We start from the raw sequence: 21,209 nt of genomic DNA on the forward strand, positions 1-21,209 counted from the left end.
CCATCCCCCACACCTCCCCAGCGCACCTGAATGCAATACCGGAAGAAGCCAGAAGAGGGCGTTGGATTCCCCTAGAGCTGGAATTACAGGTGTTTGAGCCACCTTGCCTGGCTGTTGGCAACTGGGGTCCTCTGCAAGGGCACCAAGAGCTCTGAACCGCTGAACTAACTTTCCAGCCCTAATACGTAACCATCTCAAATGCCACTATTGGGATGATTTGATAATTTCTATTGGGCTCATTAATATTTTAAGGATTTTAAACTTAATGCTTGTGAGATTGGTTTGTGATTTTAGTTTTTTTGCAAGATTTTGCCATGTTTTAGAGAAAACACGCCCTCATAAAAACAGTTGCGAGAGTCCCTTCTCTCTCTTTTCTGGAAGAGTGTCTGTGAGGTTGGTACTCTTCTCTCTCAAATGTTTGGAAACACACAGCAGCCATCTGGACCTGAGGTTTGCTTAGTTGGAAGGATTTCAACAAAGATTTTTTCCCCCTCATAAATATTGGGCTAGTTAAGATTATTTGATTTCCTCCTCGGTCACTTAAATTTTTAAATTACTTATTTGTCCATTTATTTGTGTGTGTATATGTGTGAATGCCTCACTGTCATGACAGATTATATCCCTTGAGCCCAGTAAACCTTTCTTCCTTCTGTTGCTCCTGTAAGGTATTTCATCCCAGAAATGAGAAATTTAACTAACCCTGCTTTTATTTTTACATGCAGGAAGGGAAAGCAGACTGTTGTGAATGCTAAGCCTGGGCTTCGCTGACGAGCTGCGGTTTTATTCCCAGACTGCTTTGAACATTTTCCCATTTATTTAACCCTCTTCAGTTTGACTATGATGTCCTGGAATACGTTTCCTTCAAGCTCATCCTCTCTGTGCTTTTCTCAATGTCTAGATGTCTTCTATCAGTTTGGGAAAGTGCCTGATTGTATCTTCAACAATTGCCCCATCCAACATCGAGTCCTGTCCTGTGACTCCAGTTGCATGCACATCCTGTTACTGCCTGGATGTGACATGTTCCCGAAAGGCTTACGCATTTGAACACCTGGTTCCCAGCTTGTGGCAGTGTTTTTGCAGGTTGTTGAACCTTTCAAAGGTGGGGTGTAGCGGGAGGAAGTGAGTCTCTTTCAGGGGGTTGTCTTAGGGTTCTAGCCTCTTTCCACCCGAGCCCTTTGCCTTCTAGGAGGGTGAAATACCGGCGAGCAGTTGCTGTTCACTTCCACAGCCACGGAGTTACTCACTACCATGCCTGCCCCGCTGCGATGGACCACACTAACCCTCTCACGGAGTTGCCCACTACCATGCCTGCCCCGCTGTGATGGACCACACCCTCTCACGGAGTTGCCCACTACCATGCCTGCCCCGCTGTGATGGACCATACCCTCTCACACTAGTTCTCCACTAAGTTGCTTTTGTCAGGTACATGATGAGAAGGATTAGAAAAGTACTGACTATACCCCACAAATGCCCCACGTGTCCCCATTCTTTACTGTCCGTGCTTCATATTGGGATTTTCTATAGCTTTTTTTTTTTTTTTTTGGTTTTTCAAGACAGGGTTTCTCTGTGTAGCTTTGCTCCTTTCCTGGAACTCACTCTGTAGCTCAGTTTGGCCTCGAACTCACAGAGATCCTCCTGGCTCTGTCTCCCGAGTGCTGGGATTAAAGGCATGTGCCACCACTGCCTGGTAAGGATTTTCTATAGCTTTGCATCACACATCACAAATGCTTGTTCTGCTGTTAAATCTACTACTGAAATACCGAAGCTCAGGAGGTGGATACATGTCAGTTCTGTAACAGCCTTTTGATTATTTCTTACACATCCCGAATCTCGGGTGCATGGTTCCTTGTTTTAGTCCAGTCCTTGAACATGCTAACTCAATATCTAGATCCCCACAAGTCTACTTTCCCCCCTTGACTATCAGTTACACATTCTTCCTTCTCTGCAGGCTCAGTGATGTTGTAGGGCAGTGGTTCTCAACCTTCCTGACGCTGTGACCCTTTAAAACAGTTCCTCATGTTGTGGTGACCCCCAACCATGAAATTATTCTCATTGCTACTCCATAACTGCAGTTTTGCTCCTGTTATTAATTGTCATATAATAGCTGTGTTTTCTGATGGTCTTAAGCAATCCCTGTGAAAGGGTCGTTCGACTCCCAAAGGGGCATGACCCACAGGTTAGGAATTATTTTATTTTATTATTTTATTTTATTGAGACAGGTTTTCTCTGTGTAGTTTCGGTGCCTGTCCTGGATCTCACTTGGTAGACCAGGCTGGCCTCAAACTCACAGAGGTCTGCCTGGCTCTGCTTCCCGAGTGCTGGCACTAAAGGTGTGTGCCACTGCTGCCCGGCGGAACCACTCACTATTTTAGATTATGAGTCGGACATTATGTATAGGAGTGAATTGACTATTTCCTGCTGTGATCTTTCCCCAGACAGAATGAAGTCCTGCTTCCCCTGCAGGGTTGGGGATGAAGCTGGGTGAGACTGGGCTTCGAACTAGTCGTGGTCAACTCTAGCATGCCTCTGGTGCTATGCATAGCCCACCTGGAGTTTGCCTGACAGTCTAGGGCCGCTCAGCTCCTGAAGACTCCAGGAACCACAGCTCCGCTGGACCAGAGAGTAGCCCGTCTCTCCAGCCGTCTCATCTCTCCCTTCCTGGTACCGTTAGAACCAGACAGGTGTCTTAAATGAGAAGTTAGTTGGCCTCCTCTAGTTAGTCCCTTATTTCCTACGAGACCACAGGCGGTTTTGAAAGCCGGCTGAGATGGTAGCAGGAGAGATGGCTCAATGGTTAAGAGCACTTGCTGCTCTTGCAGAGGACCTGAGTTCAGTTCACAGCACCCACATCGGGTGGCTCACAACCTTCTGGGACTCTAGTTTCAGGCAATTCAACACCCTCTTCTGGCTTCTGTGGGCATCTGTACTTATGTTCACAAACACATAATCCTGTGTGCACACACATGAATAAAAATTTAACAATATGCAGAAGAGAAAATCTATGGTGGAAAAGCCTCTTAAGTTTGCAATGTGCCCCTCCTCCCCCTGGCTCCATCCAACTCTTACAATTGTTTCTGGTTTCTCTTCCTCTCTCCTGGGGTCAGGGGAGGGGGTTGCTGACTCTAACCCAGAATCAGATCCACAAGTCTGTGCCTTTCACTGTCTTAGGACCAGCTCCTCGGTCTCTGATGTAGTTTCTTTGACTTGGCTGTGTCTATACCTCTGATGTGTTTACAGCAAAAGTTGTGTGTGTGTGTGTGTGTTGCTGGAACTTTCTAGTTTTTCAGCAAGGCTACATCCTACCTGGCACTTCCCAAAGCCCAGCATTTTTTTTTTTTTTTTTTGGTTTTTCGAAACAGGGTTTCTCTGTGTAGCTTTGCGCCTTTCCTGGAACTCACTTGGTAGTCCAGGCTGGCCTCGAACTCACAGAGATCCGCCTGGCTCTGCCTCCCGAGTGCTGGGATTAAAGGCGTGTGCCACCACCGCCCGGCTCAAAGCCCAGCATTTTATCATTGTTGTATTTTGGCACAAATTCCAGAGAGACTCCCAGTCTGCAGAAAATCAACTTTGGAGATTTAGCTTTCCTAGCATTAAATGACCAGATTCTTATTCTTTCATTCCATCAAATAAACTGAATTTGTAGAAAATTAATAAACATAAGTGTTGGCTTTGGATAAAGCTGAGATACCTGTTAGTGTGCTGGATAAATTTGTTTTCCCCAGATAAACCTAATACCCGGAGATAAGTTTCCAGCAACTGTCAAAGCAGCCTTTACACACAACTCCCTCTGACTGACAAGGCCTTTGCCAGGCGTGAACTCTCTGGGGCTCTGTTCATATGACCATCCCTCACCACAGCCTGTGTAGTAATGATCCCAACCTGTTTTCTGCTCACACCTCTGGGGACATTTCCATCTTCTGGAAACATCTGTGAGAACAGATTTTGAATTTCCTCATCTGATGTTAGAATTAAGAGAGTGAGTCAAGAGTCCGTGGCAGGTGGGGCTTTTCTTGGATGCAGGAGGATCAGTCTTGGTCCTGCTCTTTCTTTACCTGAACCCCGCCCTATACAGGTGCAATTAATACTGAGTGAAGTGCATTTGGCTTCTTCTGGGGTTGCCGGGGCTTGGCGTCTTCTCTTTCCTCACAGCAATGTTCTAAAGCAGGATTAAACCTCCTTGGTTTACATGGAAACTGAGTCACAGAGTTGAACAGGCCTCACAGGTGCACTGCACCTTGAGGAAACAGGCAAGATGACGCCCCCTCTGCAGGAACACATGGTGGTTATAGGATGCCCTTAGAAACCAGACAGCTACTCAGCCACATAGAAAGTTTCAGCAATGTTAAGGATGGAAGAAGCCAAAGGAAAGAAACTGATGTCCTAAGAGGAATCTTTTATCTTTTGTTGTGGTGGTGGGGATTGAATCCAGGGCCTCCTGTGTGCTCAACATGAGCTGTACTTCTGAGCTACACTTCCATACTGGAAAATGCGATTCTGGATATTAAATTTTTAAAATTTACGTGTGTGTGTATGTGTGTGTGCATATGTGTGTGTGCCTGTATAAGTGTGTGTATGAGTGCATGCATGTATGTGTGTGCCACAGAGCATGTGTGCAAACCAGAAGATAACCTACAGAAGTTGTTTTCGCCTTCTACCATGTGAGTCCCTGGGATTGAACTCAGGTCCCCAGACTCGGCAGCAAACACTTTAATCCACTAAGCCAGCTCACCAACCTCTGAATATTTAAGTAAAAACATTTTTAAAATTAGTGTGTGGAGTCAGGAGAGGTGGTTCAGCAGTTAAGAGCACTTACTCCTACTGTCAAGGACCTGAGTTCACTTCCCAGCACCCACATGGTGGCTCACAACCATCCATAATGCCACTTCCAGAGAGTCTGATGCTTTCTTCTGACCTCTGCCGGCACTAGGCATAGGCATGCACGTGGTGCACAAATGTACATGTATGGAAAACACTCATACACACAAAATAAATCTAAAACAAAATTAAAATTAGCGTGTATTAATTGTACAGAATAATTGGTTTCATTGTGACCTTTTCATCCCAACATATCATGATGTTCAGATGTTTGCATGCACTTCAGAGCCTGAAAGTGCAATGTCATGGACCTGTCCATCACTGCCACTCCGTGTTTATGCAGCATGTGAAACAGGCTTTGGGACTGTCCCTTCCTTTACTGCCAGCATCTCATGAGACGTCATGCAACATTTAACCCCAAAACCAGATGGGACTGGTCTTCTGAAATCAGCTCCTTGTCTACTGAAAGGAGTTAGTCCTGGTCTCTAGGAGCCCAATGCCATCTTTCTCTCAAGGTTCATAGCCTTTGCCTAGCTTGTCTATATTAATGCCTCAACTTCCCATATGTTCACAGTCTTTTAAGGTATAATAAATGTTGTACTGTGATGGTTAGTTTGAACTGTCAGCTTGATACAACCTAGAAGAGCCTCTTAACTGAGGAACTGTCTAGATCAGCTTGGTCTGTGGGCATATCTGTGAGGGACTGATTATCTTGACTGTTAATTATGTGGAGACCCAGTCCACTGTGGGTGGCACCATTCCCGAGGCAGGGTGGGTGTCCTGAGCTGTGTGAAAGTGGAGAAAGCTGGATAGCAAGGAGTGGTCATGTGCGCTTTTGTTTCTTTATGCTCTTGATGGTTGATGTGATGTGACCTTCCTGCTGTGATGGACTGTAACGCGAACAAACTCTTATGCTGTCCGACCTTACCTTTTAGCACTGGGAATGGTTTTTCTACAGAAGTTTGGTCTGGTAGTGATAGAATCAAGTCTATGTCTTGCATTCTATAGCTGCTCATATGACCCCCTGCACAGCCCTGAGCCCCTGCTCTGAGCTAGACACTGTGATGGTTGCTTGGTCTACAGTCTACAGTGCAGGACCTGGGTCCCGCTAGGTAACAGTCTGGTGGCTGCTCAGTTCTCCTTTCTCGTCTCTGCACACTTATAGCCTGCCACGTGACCCAACTCGATAGACTCACTGTCTCCAGGGCTACTAGAATGTCCAACTCTGCACTAGCCCACTCATCCTTAAGTTCTGATCTTGCCTCTCTTGTGATATCCCTTGATCCCAGGATGGAGAGGGGCTCTTCTGGGCTTAGTCAGAACAGGAATGACCCTTAATAGGACTGTCACTTTACTTGACTAACTCATGAGCTCCCCAAACACAAGAGCCTCTTTCTCAGCGTCTGCTCTGGCTCTTGGTGTCTTGGTGGGTTCAGGAGCTGGTTCAGCACAGCTATGCCACCTCAAGAACTCAGGGTCCTTTTACCACTTGACATACTTTGTTTTTGTTTAATTTAATTTGTTATTATTTACTTGTGTGTGTGTGTGTGTGTGTGTGTGTGTGTGTGTGTGTGTGTGTGTGTTTATGGATGTAGGCATGTGCGTATCATGGCTCACATGTGGAGGTCAGAGTACAGCTTGCAGAAGCCGGCACTCTCCTTCTACTGCATGGGTCCTAGAGCCGGAACTCAGGTTGTCAGGTGTGGTGGCAAACGCCTTTACCCACTGAGCCCCCTCACTGCCCTTCATCTGGGATACTTTGCAGCGATGACTTTCCCAGAGCCATCAAACTGACCCCTTCAGAGCCACTTGCAATGGAGGCTCCCATGCCTCTCTCCTTCCAGCTCTGACTTTCTGGGTGGAACTCAAGGGCGACTTAACTGTCTATTGTGTGCCATGGATGGCTCATCTGTACCATGTGTGTCCTCACATTTGGCTCATGCATGGGCTCCCAGCGTGGAGAGATGGATTGAAAGTTCCTGGTTTACACCTTGTTGCTGAGTACGATGGGCAAATATAAAGAGCCTGAAAAGAGTCTTGACATAGGAAGACTCAAAACCCAGTCTTTAACTCTAAACCACTGACTGTACAAAAAACAGGAAGAGATATTTTGTGTGCATTTGATACAAAGACATCTCAGCTTAGCCCTAACCCTGATCCCTGGCCCCTGGGACCAGCTTGAGGTAGGCAAGTGTAGGGAAAGCTTAGCAATCTGAGATTCCATTGAGCTTTACACATACACACACACACACACACACACACACACACACACACACACACACACACATGCATATATACATATGCATGCTCATGTACACAATGGACACACCACACACATGTATGCAGCATACACACACCACACAGATGTACATACATACGCATGCACACACATACATGCACCATACACACATATGCAGCACACACACATGCAGCATACATGCACACAACACACACACACACATGCATGCATGCACACATTCACCCATTTCCTAACAACACAGTCAGAAACCTATGCTCCTTACCTGTGTTGAGCTGCACACACTGCCTATCTAAACAAAGTAGCTTGATCACCATCTTGTCTAGATGACCATCTGTCTCCTGAGGACTCCCCCTGTGTGTGCCATTGCCCCACAGTCTGATCCCCAAAGAACAAAGAGTGCCTGAGGTGCCACACACTCCATTTGCATGCATGTTTCAGGAGATAGGTCCTAGTTCATTCACTGCCAAATCCCCAGCATCTAACATGGAGTCTGGCATGGGATACTGATTCCTTAGCTTTTGAAGGAGCAGTATATTGTTATTATCTAGTGACAGGCTGGAAGTATCCAATGTCTTTCCATGGGACTGCGGTATAATAGGACCAATCCATAGGGGCAATAATTCAGTTTCTGGGGTCAGTGATATCCTCTCCCATCTATCCCAGAACCTCCTTTGCAGGTGAGAACACAGCCCTGAGATGGACAGCATTGGTGTGGCCTCCTAACCTGGGACCCATCCCTGAGAGAGCATAGTGAGCCTCCTTTCTGACCCCCGGATGGACATATTTGCCTTTCTACAAAGACTGTGATTCCTTGGGGTGGGAATACCATTGACCAGATCTATGTGTATGTAGTAATAGCATCTCTGTTACCACTCACGTCCCTCCTCTCCATGAATACCTCCTCTCCATGAATCATTCAAAAACAAATACACCTGAAAGTGACACGTGCACTCTGATAGACCTTTCCAAGTGACTCACCGCTATCGATGGCCAGGAACAGGGCCGTGTACACACTGTTGTGGACAAATGGGGACTCCCGGTCCAACACGGCTGTGGTATCAACAGTTCCATTGATGGGGTTAATATTCAGCCAGCCTGCTGGATCCTTGTAAACAGAGTACCTGAGGGGAAAAAAAAATTCCCAAACATCAGATTGTATTCCAGTTAGAGTCAAGAAGTATGTACTGAGCACAGGGCCTTGGCTCCTTGGCTCAGTGCCAGGGCATGCTCAACTCAACCCTTGAACCTTTCAGTTCTAGGTACTCATCTGTTAAGCCATTCTGAGCATGCTCTGTGCTGCACAGGTGACAGGCATGTCTCCTTTCCTGCTAGTGATGACCTCAGATGAGGAGGCTCTTAGGAGCTGCCTGGCTTCCCCAGAGGCCAAAGTCACAGTCAGTCTCCTCACCCACAGCTCAGGCTCCTTCTAGCACACCTTGCTGCATACTTCCTGCAGAACAGATGGAGGATGCGCTGGATTGAAGGGATAGACAGGACAGACGGATGCTCAGTGGTCATTGCCTCTGAGCAAGGGTAACCCCGATGACCTCATGGACATTGCCACACTTGAACCAAGGCAGGGTTGGGAGGTGGTGTCAGAACAGGAGAGGGCGCACAAATGCGGAGGGCATGCAGAGGGGGGGATCCTTGGGTGAGAGGTATCATTAGGTTGCCATTTAAATGAGGACCAGAGCATGTTTACTGGCAGCCACAGGTCCTGCTCCTGGGACTGCGGCAGAGTCAGGGGAGCTTTTGTTCCATGGGCTAAAGATGGGCAGCAGAGGGCAGGGGCATAGCTCACTTGGTAACATGATTTAACCTTGATCCCCAGAACCCTTGGAAAAAAAAAAAACAAGCCAGAGTGGTGACATGTGTTCTTAATCTCTCTCTGGGGAGATGGAGACAGGAGGAGCCCTGGGGCTCAAAAGCCAGCCAGCCTAGCCTAATCTGTGAGACCCTGGACAGTGGGACACAGCGTCTTAAAAGAGAAGATGGGTGGCATCTGAAGAATGGCACCTGAGGTTGATCTCTGGTCTTGTCTCTCCTTGGACAGCATCAGAGCATGGCTCCCAGTTAATGATAGCTGTATTTACAACGGCAGCCTCCTGCATCACACTGAGACCTTACATAGCATGGTGCAACCCTACTGGCACAGTGACTGCCAGTCTGCTCACCAAGCCTGTGGGTACAATGCTAGCACTGCTCCCTCCACAGATGAGGAACCAAGCTGTAGTCCAGAGGACATGTGAGTATGTCAAGGCCAGCAGGGCAAAGGTCTCTGCTGTTTCCTCATCTGCATGTTGGGGATGGCTGATGGCAGGCTCTGTGCATGTGAAGAATCCCCCATGAGTCTCAGGCTCTGCACAGGGCACCTGAGAGGACGGTGGCTTTTAGGCTTTGGATACACCAACAGTTCACTAGGACCTGAAGTCACTGTGTGCCTTTGCATGTGATGTTCTGTGACTATCCCACACTGCAGAGCTCTGGGAACGATGCTCCCACAGTGGTGGCCATGCTGGGATGGATGGAGAGACTGCTCCAGGCCAATGTAGTTTCCACACATCCTTGTTGCCTCAACGATCATTTCAGAATTCCTTAAAACTAGAGACTCACTCCTGAGAACACACTGCCTTAACACACCAGCCTTTCATCCAAAATAGTTCACACCTGTGCCTGCCAAGTGTCTATGGTTTTTCAAGACCCACTCCGACGGCTACTCTCAGGCACCCTGTTTGATATCTTGGTGGTACTTATCACTCCACATAGGGCCTTGCTGACTGCTGCCTAATGTAGGCTGTGCGGATTGGCCACCCTAGCCATTGTCTAAGCTCTCTGGTGTGAGGAGGAGGTTGAAGTTGACTAGACCAAGAGAGGAATCCACATCTGTGCCCAGCTCTGGGCTATACTTGCTGAGTGACACACTTCTGCCTCTGTAATTGACAACAACCCACATGGAACTGCATCACCTTGTTTTGAAGTTACAGCAACTCCAAACCAAAGTTTAGTGACTCATCAAAAGTAGCCCCACTAAGACACAGTGGAGACTGAATTCAATGCTGGCACACTGGATTCCAGGGGCTGGCCTTTCCTCAGCATGCTGTCTGTTCCTCATAAAGGCTAGACACTATCCCTAGAACCAAGCGGAGTACCTGGTGAATGGAGAACAGTCAGGTGGAACCTGCAGAGTTGTGTGGGCCGGGCAAGCTCTCTACCACTGAACTTCATCCCAGCCCTCGGCATTTGGAGCAGGGTTTTACTATGTAGACCACACTGGCCTCGAACTCACATTTTCCGGTCTTGGCTTCCCAAGTGCTGGGATTGTAGGTATGCACCACCAAGCCCCCCTTCAGCACCTCGGCTGCATGTGTTTTTCTCTGTCAGCGGGAATACTTGTGCAGAGGGAAATACAGAGAGGGGGTGACAATGGCTTCTCATTTAAGAGGTGGCAGGTTCACGGTGGATCCAGGAATGACTTGTGGTTCAACAGACTTAAAATAATGAGTATTTTAAATGGACCATATTTTATTCCCACATCACACAACTCAGTTTATAACATAAATAAAAACCGAATTAAGCAATCCAGCTTCTCAGGCCAGCAGCTCTGTTGGTTTCTCTCTGTCATTTACTTTTTGTCTTTTGAAGCTATGATTCTGCAGTGAATTCAAGGTTGCCTTGCTGTTTTGTGTTCAAAGACTTAAATTGAGATCAGTGCGTGGAATCATGATCTCAGAAGCCACACTGCCATAGAGATTCTGGCGTTAGTAGCCTGAGATGCCCTGGGTCTAAGGAAAGCAAGGGCTTCTGTGACTTTGAAAGATTATGCTGTTGTATTTTTCTCTCTCAAAAAGTAACTCGGTTCAAGATGGGTGTGGTGGCATGCTCCTTTAATCCTAGCACTTGGGAGGCAGAGGTGGGTGATCCCTGTGACTTTGAGGCCAGCTTGGTTTACATAGAGAGTTCCAGGCCAGCCAGGGCTGCATAATGAGACCTTGTCTGAAAAAGGAAAGTAACCAGATAGGGGCTAGGGAGATGGCTTAGCAGTTAAGAGCACCTATTGTTCTTACAGAGGGCCCAAGTTTGCTTCCCAGCGCCCACAGCAGGCAGCTCACCACTGCCAGCCTGTAACTCCATCTGCAGAGGCTCTAATGCCTCTGGCCTCTCTAGGCATCTACGATCATGTGCACACACACACACACACACACACACACACACACACACACACACACACACAGAGAGAGAGAGAGAGAGAGAGAGAGAGAGAGAGAGAGAGAGAGAGAGAGAGAGAGAGAGAGAGAAACCAGCTGTCCATACTTGGTTACCTGTGTTTCTTGGGATCCTTTGAGTTTGTTTTCCTGTATTTACCTATTTTATTTGATGCCTCTTCCATGACACCTTGAGGGGGTGTGCCTGCACCCCAAGTGCCTTTGCTGTTCTGCTTGCAACTTTTGGTCAGAATATGCCCAGTGGACATGGAGGCCAAGGGCTACTCCATTGCTACAAGCTGCCAAGTCCTGTACTTTCGCCAGCTCACACTGCCCACCCACATGATCCAAACTGACAACTGGGGGTGGCAGGTACATCCTCCATGACCCACAGGGGACCTCAGCTCAAGGCCGCCTGCCAAACAGGCTCTTCCACGTCATGACTTCTGAGTACTTTTGTTAAATCAGCCCTTTTGAGCCAACTGGCCAGACACACTATGTAAATTTCTGACATTTTCAAAGCTGTCCTTTTAATAAACCTTTCAGTATGAAAATACCAGCCTGCAAAATGTTTTCTGTGCTTCTGGACCCGAAAAACGCATATGCCTTATTAAATTGAAATTTCCGGGCAATTTATCTGTAATGTGAACTTTGCTTGTTACAAGGGAAAAAAAGAATCAAATTAGGAACAGAGCTCATTTCAGTACGTAATGTAGCCTTGCGGACATGCTTTGAGTTCTTGCCAAGCCCTGGCCTTGTGTGGGTGTCGGCATTGGAAGGCACAGCCAAGATCAGGGGCCAGCTCCTGGCGCAGGCTGTGTGGAGAGCAGAGGGTGGGTGAACTGACAATTACAAAGAGTACAAGACAGGAAAATCAGAGGAAAGACATGGAGTTAGGGCACACGGCTTCGTAACTGCCAAGAGAGCCCTGAGCGTTGACCCACATCTGACGGCCCCTCTTGACTTAATCTGACAGAATTTGGGACCGCTGTGGAAACAGACGTCTAGGTGTATCTATGAGGGTGTTTCCAGAGTGCGGGGACTGAGGAGGGAAGGCCAGCCCTAAGCATTATGGATGGTGCCGTCTAACGGGCTGGGATCCTGGATTTAATAAGAAAGAGAAGGAGAGCTGAGCGCTGGCGTTCATCTCTCTCTGCTTCTTGACTGTCTCGAGCTCCTGCAGCAAACCATGAGCCCAGATGGACCCTCCCTTCCTTAAGTTGCGTTTGTCAGATATTTTGTTACAGCAGTGAGAAAAGTAACTAATACACACTCCAATGAGGCAACAGAATATTAGTTATTACACAAACGGCTATTTGATTATACTCACGGCAAGGGCCATGAGAACAATTGCCCTAACAATAAGCTACAAGTGACGAACGTTTTCTGTATCTGCTTCCTGAAGAACCTGTAAAGGGGAGCACATGTCCATAAACCCCATCTCCCCCAGAAGACGTCTCACAATGGACCATTCCATCACGCTGCAGAAGAGGAAGCAAAGGTTCAGAGAGGACCAGCGCTTGTCCAAGTCCTGCAGCTCTTAGATGGCAGAACTGTGGTTCCAACCTGGCTCTCTGTCTCCCAGGCTCAGATCCACTTTTGTTTGTCTAGAGCAGGTCACATGGGCTGGGCATTCTACACCATTGTCTCCCCAGTTGTGATGTGCACAGGGTTTCTGTGGTTGCTCTATGTGTGTTCTATCAGTCATCTATCTATCATCTTTATCTATCTATCTATCTATCTATCTATCTATCTATCTATCTATCTATCTATCTATCTATCTATCTATCTATTATCTATCTATTATCAACTGTCTATCTATTATCTATCTGTCTATCTATCTATCTATTCATCCATCTATCTATCTTTCTATCTACCTACTTACCTACCAATTATCTATCTTGGATTCTTTTTTTTTTTGAGACTGAGTCCCATACTCTCTAGTACAGGCTTGCCTGGAACTAACTACATAGCCAAAGCTAGTCTCCAATTAGTGGTCATCCTCCATCCTCCTGCTGGGATTGTGGGCTTGGGCCAACATGCCAGCAGTCCCCCTCCCTCCCCCTCTCTTTCTCTCTTCATCCCCCCTCTTTTCCTCTGCATTTGTGTGTGTTGTAGCTCACACTACTGGACACATCTCAGGCCTAAGAACACAGATGCGAATGAGTCCCATGGGACTTCTCTGCGTTTGAATATTCTATCTGCAGGGCGGGAGTGAACCCCTTGCTGTGTCTGAAATTATCTAGAAAACCCTAGACCTTGGGAGTCTTGGCCTCTTCTTGGTCAGCAGAGTCATCCAGGAATCTTGGAGGGACACAAACAGCCCCAAAAGTACAGACTGACACCAACACAGCCTCCATCTCAGCCATCACAGGCATCCAGCACCTGGGAGGACATTCAGGGTGACCTCGGGAATGTTTGAGAATCATAAGGAAACACAAGACAAGCAACCTCATGATGGGCAACTAACAAAGGGAGGAGGGTGAGGGAGGAGCTTCCGAGGAGGGAGGAGGGTGAGAGAGGAACTTCCGAGGAGGGAGGAGCTTCCGAGGAGGGAGGAGGGTGAGGGAGGAGCTTCCGAGGAGGGAGGAGGGTGAGGGAGGAGCTTCCGAGGAGGGAGGAGGGTGAGGGAGGAGCTTCCGAGGAGGGAGGAGGGTGAGGGAGGAGCTTCCGAGGAGGGAGGAGGGTGAGGGAGGAGCTTCCGAGGAGGCCTTGGAAGGCAGATGAAGCCCCTGTGTGGTTTGGGAAGATAACTACTTCATCCGTGTACAGCTTGTTGGGTGTGAAGTGTGCTGTGTGTTGTGTCAGAACACGGCTGGGAACACGATAATAAAAGTGACAGTCCACAATCCATCAGTGAGAAGAGCCTGAGGTCGGGTTAAAAATAACTTAAAAAACAAACACCCAAACTTATCTCATTTTTTTTTTTCTCTGAAATCTTCTTTAATGTTTTTCTTCCTCCATTCTGAGTGACTTTTGGTTTGTTGTGTACTCCTGGCTGTCCTGGAACTAGAACTTACAGAGATCTGCCTGCATCTGCCTCCCTAGTGCTGATTTTTTTGTTTGTTTGTTTTTGTTTTTCAAGACAGGGTTTCTCTGTGTAACAGCCCTGGCTGTCCTGGAACTCGATTTGTAGATCAGGCTGGCCTTGAACTCACAGAGATCCGCCACCTGCTTCTGCCTCCAAGTGCTGGGATTAAAGACACGCACCACCATGCCCAGCTCCCTAGTGCTGAATTTAAAGGTGTGCACCACTAATGCCCTGCTGACTTTTGGTTCTTGCTGGGAGTTGTCCCTCTGTCCTGGCTGTCCTCTTTGGGTGAGGGTTATTGGTGACTTCTGCCTTTGAATTTGTAACTTGGGGCAGAGGAGCCAGGTAAAATGGGAAGGCAGGACTTTGGAGCTTAGTTGGCTACTAACTTTTGACAACAGCGGAGTCTTCTGGCCTCTGTGGGTATCTGCGCATGCGTGTACGTGCACACACACACACACACACACACACACACACACACACACGCACACACACACACATACACACACTCACATCCCTTAAAATAATAGAATGGTCTGTTTTCCACTGTTTCAGAGGGACACAGTCCTCTGTCCACAGCGCATGGCCCTGGTCAGTCCTCCATACAGGTCCAATCTGCACTGCTTATAGGTCATGTTCATCCCTAGTTCACTGATGCCAATGGATTGGAGGTGTCTGGCTGGGTCTGTTCCTCAGGGAGGCTCTCAAAGCAGTAAGTTCCCTGGGAGATGAGATGATGGGTCAGAAGCCAGCATGGATGTTGGCCTGTGTTTATTCTGAGATCTTAAGGGGTTGATTAATGGACACGTATGACTTTGTGCCAGCACCTGACTCTTAGAACCCATCAGACACCAAGCTGAACAGAGGCTTAGCACCTTCCAGAAGGCACTAACGAGCCCACATTCTGCTGGGTGTCTTGGAAGATAGACGGCAGAATCTGCCCTGTTTCCTGAAGGTCAGTGGACACAGTCTGGCAGGCTGCCCAGAGAAGGTGATTGGGACCAGCAGGATGCGTGGCTGAGGTGGCATTCTCTCACGATGGGGTCTAGGCAGTCACCAGCATATGCTGTGCTCCTGGGGCGGGGGGTGGGGGGGTGGGGGTGGGGTGGGCGGAGACTGGATGCAGGGACTGAGGCAGGGATGTGGCAGGGCTCTGGAAGCTCACGACTGAGCTTCAGTGGTGAGGGCTCAGGAGGAACACATAGCTGGGGTTCATGGTTCAAGGTGTGAGCCTTTACTTGCTCTGTGAAGGCTCTGAGGTCCCCCCCCCCCCCCCCCCGCGATGCACAGCAACTGTACTCTCATTCCAACTCATCCAGCGCATCCCACAGCCTTCCGCTGTGGAGGCGGGGCCTTTGCAGGGAGCAAGGCAGGGAAATCAGTCTTGATGGCACACACTTACCTTTGCCAAGGGTCCTAACTGCCTGCGTTCTAGTTTCATTTCTGCCACTGGTGACAAAACATCCAGACCTAAAGCGACTTGGGGTAAGAGGGGGCTTATTGGGCTTGCAGCTATAGGTTCCAGTTCGTCACTGCAAGGAGCTCACAGTGGCGGGAGCCCCAGACAGCCGGCCACATGACACCTACAGTCAAGAGCAGAGGGAAGCCAGTGTACCCATGGCGCCTGCTAGCTCTGCTCAGCTAGTTTTCTTTAATCATACAGTTCAAGGCCCAGCCTAGGGAATGGTGCTACCCCAACTCAGGGCGTAACTTCCCTTCTCAATTGCTATTCAAGACACTTCCCACAGATATGCCCCCTGACCAACCTGCTGTAGACAGTCCCTCAACTGACCCCCACTTCTCAGTGATTTTAGGTTGTAGCAAGCTGACATTTAAAAGCAACACCACAGCTTGATACTGCGGCTTGTCCAGAAGATGCTGGGCTCCTGAGAGAGACTGGGCTTCCTGCTCTTCAGACAGGTTGGGTCCTTAGGAGACCTTGACCAGCGATAGGTGAATCTGTGAATGGGTGAGTGAATTGGCAAGAAGTCACACGTGAGAGGGCCCTAGGATCGGCCCACAGAGCGGTGGGAAACTTTGTGGCTCCGTGGTAGATCCCTGCTTACTTGCCACCATTGACTCACCCTGTTTCCCACTCAAAGCCTGCCATTCTCTTCTGCTGTTCAGATTATCCATCATATCCACTGGGGATTCCCTGTCCCACCCCTTTCCTAGGCTGGCTTGTTATCACTCTTCAGGTCCCAGTTCAAATGTCACCTCCCAACCAGTCCCATGAATACCACTGAGACTCAGTCTCCTGTGAACCGTGCCATTGAGTTATTCCATCCAGGAGACGGAGGTGGCTGGAAGCTGTGCTCACACTGCCCCTCCTGTGGCTACCCATTCATTCACATTTTCATTGCTATGTCCTCCAAAATGCAAACGCCATGCAAGGACTCTCACTGCCTCTGCCATGTTCTCAGCCATCCTCAGGACCTGTTAGGGCCCGGCCCTAATGTCAAATCAACAAATACTTGTCAGCTAGATAAAGAGTCCACAAAGGCCACCTGTTAGAGTCCTAACCTTGACTCAGTTTACATGAGGAGTCGGGTTTACCACTGATAACCGCGATGCATCTGCTACACATCTCAGGGCATTTAGATCTCCTGTGAGCCTCTGGGAGCATCTGTGTAAGAGAATTTGGCTAATTTTTTATGTCTTTCTGTGTGGAGTCTAGAATAGAAGAATATATTCTTGTTGAGTCAATCAACTTCCCCTGGACTGACAAGAAACCCAGAATGAACCCAGGTGGTCTTTGGACCTTTTTGGTCTTCTAAAGAGGCGATCATGGACTGGAGAGACAGCCCAGCAGTTAAGAGTTCATACTGTTTTCAGAGAGGACCCAGTTGAGTTTCCAATACTCATGTTGGAGGGCTTATAACAGTGTGTAACTCCAGCTCCCAGAGCTCCGACACCCTCTTCTGGCCTCCACAGGTACTGCCACTCACATGCACATACCCACCCACAGACACACACATACACATCATTAAAAACAATAATGTAATCATAAAAGAGGGTAACATTGCATAATTCTTTTGTCTTGAAATTTTCATCTAATTGTAGCTAACATCTCAGGAGATATCAGAAGGAGGCTTCTCAAGTTTAACAGCTGATAGACCAATGTTCTAGCAGGAAGTAAATGAAAATCCTCCAAGCTGTACACTCTTTGACACAGAAACTCCTCCTCTAATAGTTTAGCCTAGTGAAACATAAAGGGGAATTTCTAAACATGAGGAGTGCTGAGTTAAGGTGGGTGGGATCCCTCCTTCTTTGCAGCACTTCTCAGAGACTCGACTACACAGATTTATATTGTGAGTGTCTGAGAAAAGCCCTGAGACTAAAACACTACTCACACTTGTTAAGTAGAAACATCTAGTGTTAACAGTGTCTTCACCATCCCTACCTACCAAAGTTATAGAGAAGTTAAGTGACTGTTATCAAAGATGTCTGGTTACTTAGACAATGGGGTACTGTGCAGACATCACACCATGGCAGATGTGGCCAGATGACTCTCTCTGACGTGGTGGTGGTGGGTTAGGAGAGCGCTCTACAGTGTGTTGATGTATGCATGGTGCAGACATATGATACACTAACATCCCAGGCACCCATCTTTACAAAGCCAGCTCTGCCTCCTGCTGGGGCTGTTTCCCCCAATTGAAACTTTCCTTTTTTGAAGGAGGAGGGGGCACATAAGACTCAGGGAGCTCATGGGACTTCTGAGGTTCAGGAAGTTCAGAGGTCACAAGATTCATAAGCTGTCTCCCAATGGTGATAAGTCAGGGTGTGGCACTGAGGGAAGACCAGAGGTCCTGGCACCCACCCCTACCCATTCAGCTACTGAAACCTTAGCCCCAGAATGTATTTGGAGATGGGCTTCTAGAGAAGTAGTTAAAGCTAAGTGAGGTCACAGTGTGAGCCTCTGAGCTGACAGGATTAGTGTCCTGATAGGAAGAGGTACCAGAGAGCTCTGTTTGTCACCTGTCTTCTGTGTCCCACTGATGCATATGTCACCTGGGCACAGTGAGGAGCAGCTGTGAGCCTGCAGGAATAGAGCCCTTAGCTGGAAAAAATGGGCTGCAGCCTTGAACTTAAACTCCCAGCCTCAAGAGCACATAAAAACCATTTCCTTGGTATAAACCATCCATTCTCTATGGTATTTTGTTACCCTGGCCTGACCTACATTACATAAATATTAGGTCCAATATGACAATGCCATGCTTATTAGTTAAAAGAAATCAAAGGCTTAGGGGGTAAAGGTGCTCACTGACAAGGCTGTTGTCTTGAGTTCAGTCTCTGGAATGCTCATGTGGAAGGAGAGAACTGGACCTTAAAAGTTGTCCTTGGACCTCTGCGTGAGTACTGTGGCATCCACAATGTACACACACACACACACACACACACACACACACACACACACACACACACTCCTGTGCACACAAATAAATAAATGAATAAGTGTAAAGATATTAATAAAGAAAACAATACCAACAATCATATGCTGGAATGCTCTTCCAGCCCTTCTAACCTACAAGTGTTTACACTAAACCATGACACACACACAGCAGCTGTGCGCTTCCTGAGCGGACAGAGTTCTTTGACGGCCCAGAGACCTGACTTGTTTCTGCTTTCCCTCCTGCTCCCAGTGGTCATGGGTAGACACGAGGAATGCTGCATATGGATGCCATGATCCCACACTCCAGTCCTCGTGTTCAGAGTTCACATCCATGTCAACTCATGTACTGGCCAGACCTCTGAGCTGAGCATCAAGCCCTTTCTCCTCACTCTATAAGCGGGCACCAAGCCCCGGGTTCTACCCCTAGCACAGGACATGGTGGTATATGCCCCAGCACTTGGGAGGTGGAGGCAGGAAGGTCAAAAGTTCAAAGTCATCCTTGATTCTACAGCAAGTCCAAGGCCATGCTGGACTGCAGACCCTGTCTCAACTATGTGTAAATCAAGTTCAGCACCGGCATTCATCTCTTTCTGCTTCCTGATGGTGGACACAATGTGACAATCTTCTGCATTCTTGTCACCCTGACTTCCCTGCTGTGACAGACTGTGTCCCCAAACTGTGATTTCCTTCCTTGAGTTTTTGGTCATAGTGACCAAAAAAACCACGCTGTAATCATTGTTACTATTATCACCCAATTAAAAACAGATCTAGACAATAAAATAGAACTAAAATCAACATCTCTTCACCTTGTACATGATATATGCACACACACAGATACATGAGATACATGTATGTGTACATATATATGCATTCACACACACACACACACACACAGTGCAGTGAGTCACCTGCTTCAATGGCAGCCAGTGCCACTCCTCAGGCTCCCATGTGAACTTCTAGGCTGTGTTGCAAGGCTCAGAGCAACACAGAGTACAGCTCCCTGCCCGGTGCCATGCCCTGCCCGGTGCCATGCCCTGCCCGGTGCCATGCCCTACCCGGTGCCATGCTCCACCCTTCCAAGCACCCTCACACCTTGTCTTTAGCCACCCACGCGGTATTGCATAACCAACCCCTTGGAGAGAATGGTGACTCTGTGTGCCATCACAGCTGTCAACTGTTTGAGCCACATGGGGACGGCAGGAAAGTATCTCCCCTCAAGCGGTTTTCATCTCCAAAAGCAAGGTCAACACTGATGCCTGGAATAAACCCACGAGTCCCCAAAGCTGCACTGAAATGTGAGCTGTAGCAAGGGGAGGGGACTGCTGTCTCTTTATTCCATTATTCCCAGAGCCTCTGATCTGCCGGCTGAGCAAAGTCACCTAGCGGTCCTTCCAGCCTGTGGCCTCCCCAGGCCTCACATCTCAGACACAGGGCTTTCCTGGGTAGCTATTTTGGGCCTTTGTCCTTTGGACCTGACAGCACCTTTCAGAGTGCCAATGTTAATTTACTCATGTTCTTTGACTTTTCCAATCCCCCACACTGACATTTGAGTTTGCAGGGCTGAGTGTTTGCCTTCTCAACGGAGATGGACCTCCCATGAGGATCCACTGTGAAAGCGGTGATATGTCAGGGAGAGATATGTCACTAGGTGCCAGAGAGACGGGACCCAGAGAGTGACAGTCAAATTTGAATGAAGGCTGAAAGGGCACTTGCTGTAAAAGCCTTTTAACATTTCAGAACATACGAAAAATCATATAAAGCTGAGGAAAAAGTAGAGGAAGGTGTCTTTTCTCCAGACCCCGTGACTTCTCAAACGCTCATGTTTCTGCCACAGAGCCTAGAGGAGATGACACATTGTATGGCTCCATTTTTGAGGGGCACCAAGACCCTTCCCGTGGGCTAGACAGACAGTGGGTGAGTGGTTGCCCAGAGCAAGGGTCTGGGAGGCCAGGGGAGGAATACGGCACAGAGGGTCTATTCAGGGGGACAAAAATGTGTTGGCGTTAGTGGTGGCATTGGTTGCATGGCCTCAAGAATATACTAGAAGTCGTTGACTTGGAGTCTTTAAATATTAATTTTACATTTATTTCGTGCATCTCTGGGTGTGGTGGTGGTGGTGGTGGGGCACAACACAGTGAGTGTGTGAGGTCAGAGAACAACTTGTGAGAACTGGTCCTTGTCTTCCATCATGCGGGCTCAGGGACTTGAACTCGGGCTGTCGGGTTTGTTGACAAATGTCTCTTTCAGTGGGTGGACTGTAGCTCAGTAAGGCTGCTTTATGCAGTCAAGTTCCTTCAAGGTAATTTCCCACAGTTTCCAGAGTTACTAAGGCCAAAAAATCAAAAAACAATCAAACAAAAAACAACCCTAAACCAAACCAAACCTCTTCTCCAGAAGACTCTGTTACTGAATCATAGAGATATTTTGACTGATCCCCACCCTCCACCCCCACTGTTGCCTGCTTGTTACAGGCTGGTGTGCGCTGGTCCCTCGCCAGGGCTCATGTTA

The 21,209-nt window shown here is 48.1% G+C and overlaps 1 protein-coding gene across 1 annotated transcript in view; it reads right to left on the reverse strand.

Annotated features, from left to right (window-relative positions):
• Positions 1–21,209, reverse strand: part of Cdh13 (cadherin 13) — a 996,812-nt gene that overhangs the window by 26,571 nt on the left and 949,032 nt on the right. Inside the window, exon 11 of the mRNA XM_052728155.1 lies at positions 8,054–8,196. Within this exon, the coding sequence (XP_052584115.1) occupies positions 8,054–8,196 (143 nt within the window). The remainder of the gene's footprint in view (positions 1–8,053; positions 8,197–21,209) is intronic.

The sequence above is a fragment of the Peromyscus californicus genome, unplaced genomic scaffold (genome assembly GCF_007827085.1).
Source record: "Peromyscus californicus insignis strain IS unplaced genomic scaffold, ASM782708v3 Scaffold_8__1_contigs__length_139910024, whole genome shotgun sequence".
Classification (NCBI taxonomy): domain Eukaryota; kingdom Metazoa; phylum Chordata; class Mammalia; order Rodentia; family Cricetidae; genus Peromyscus; species Peromyscus californicus.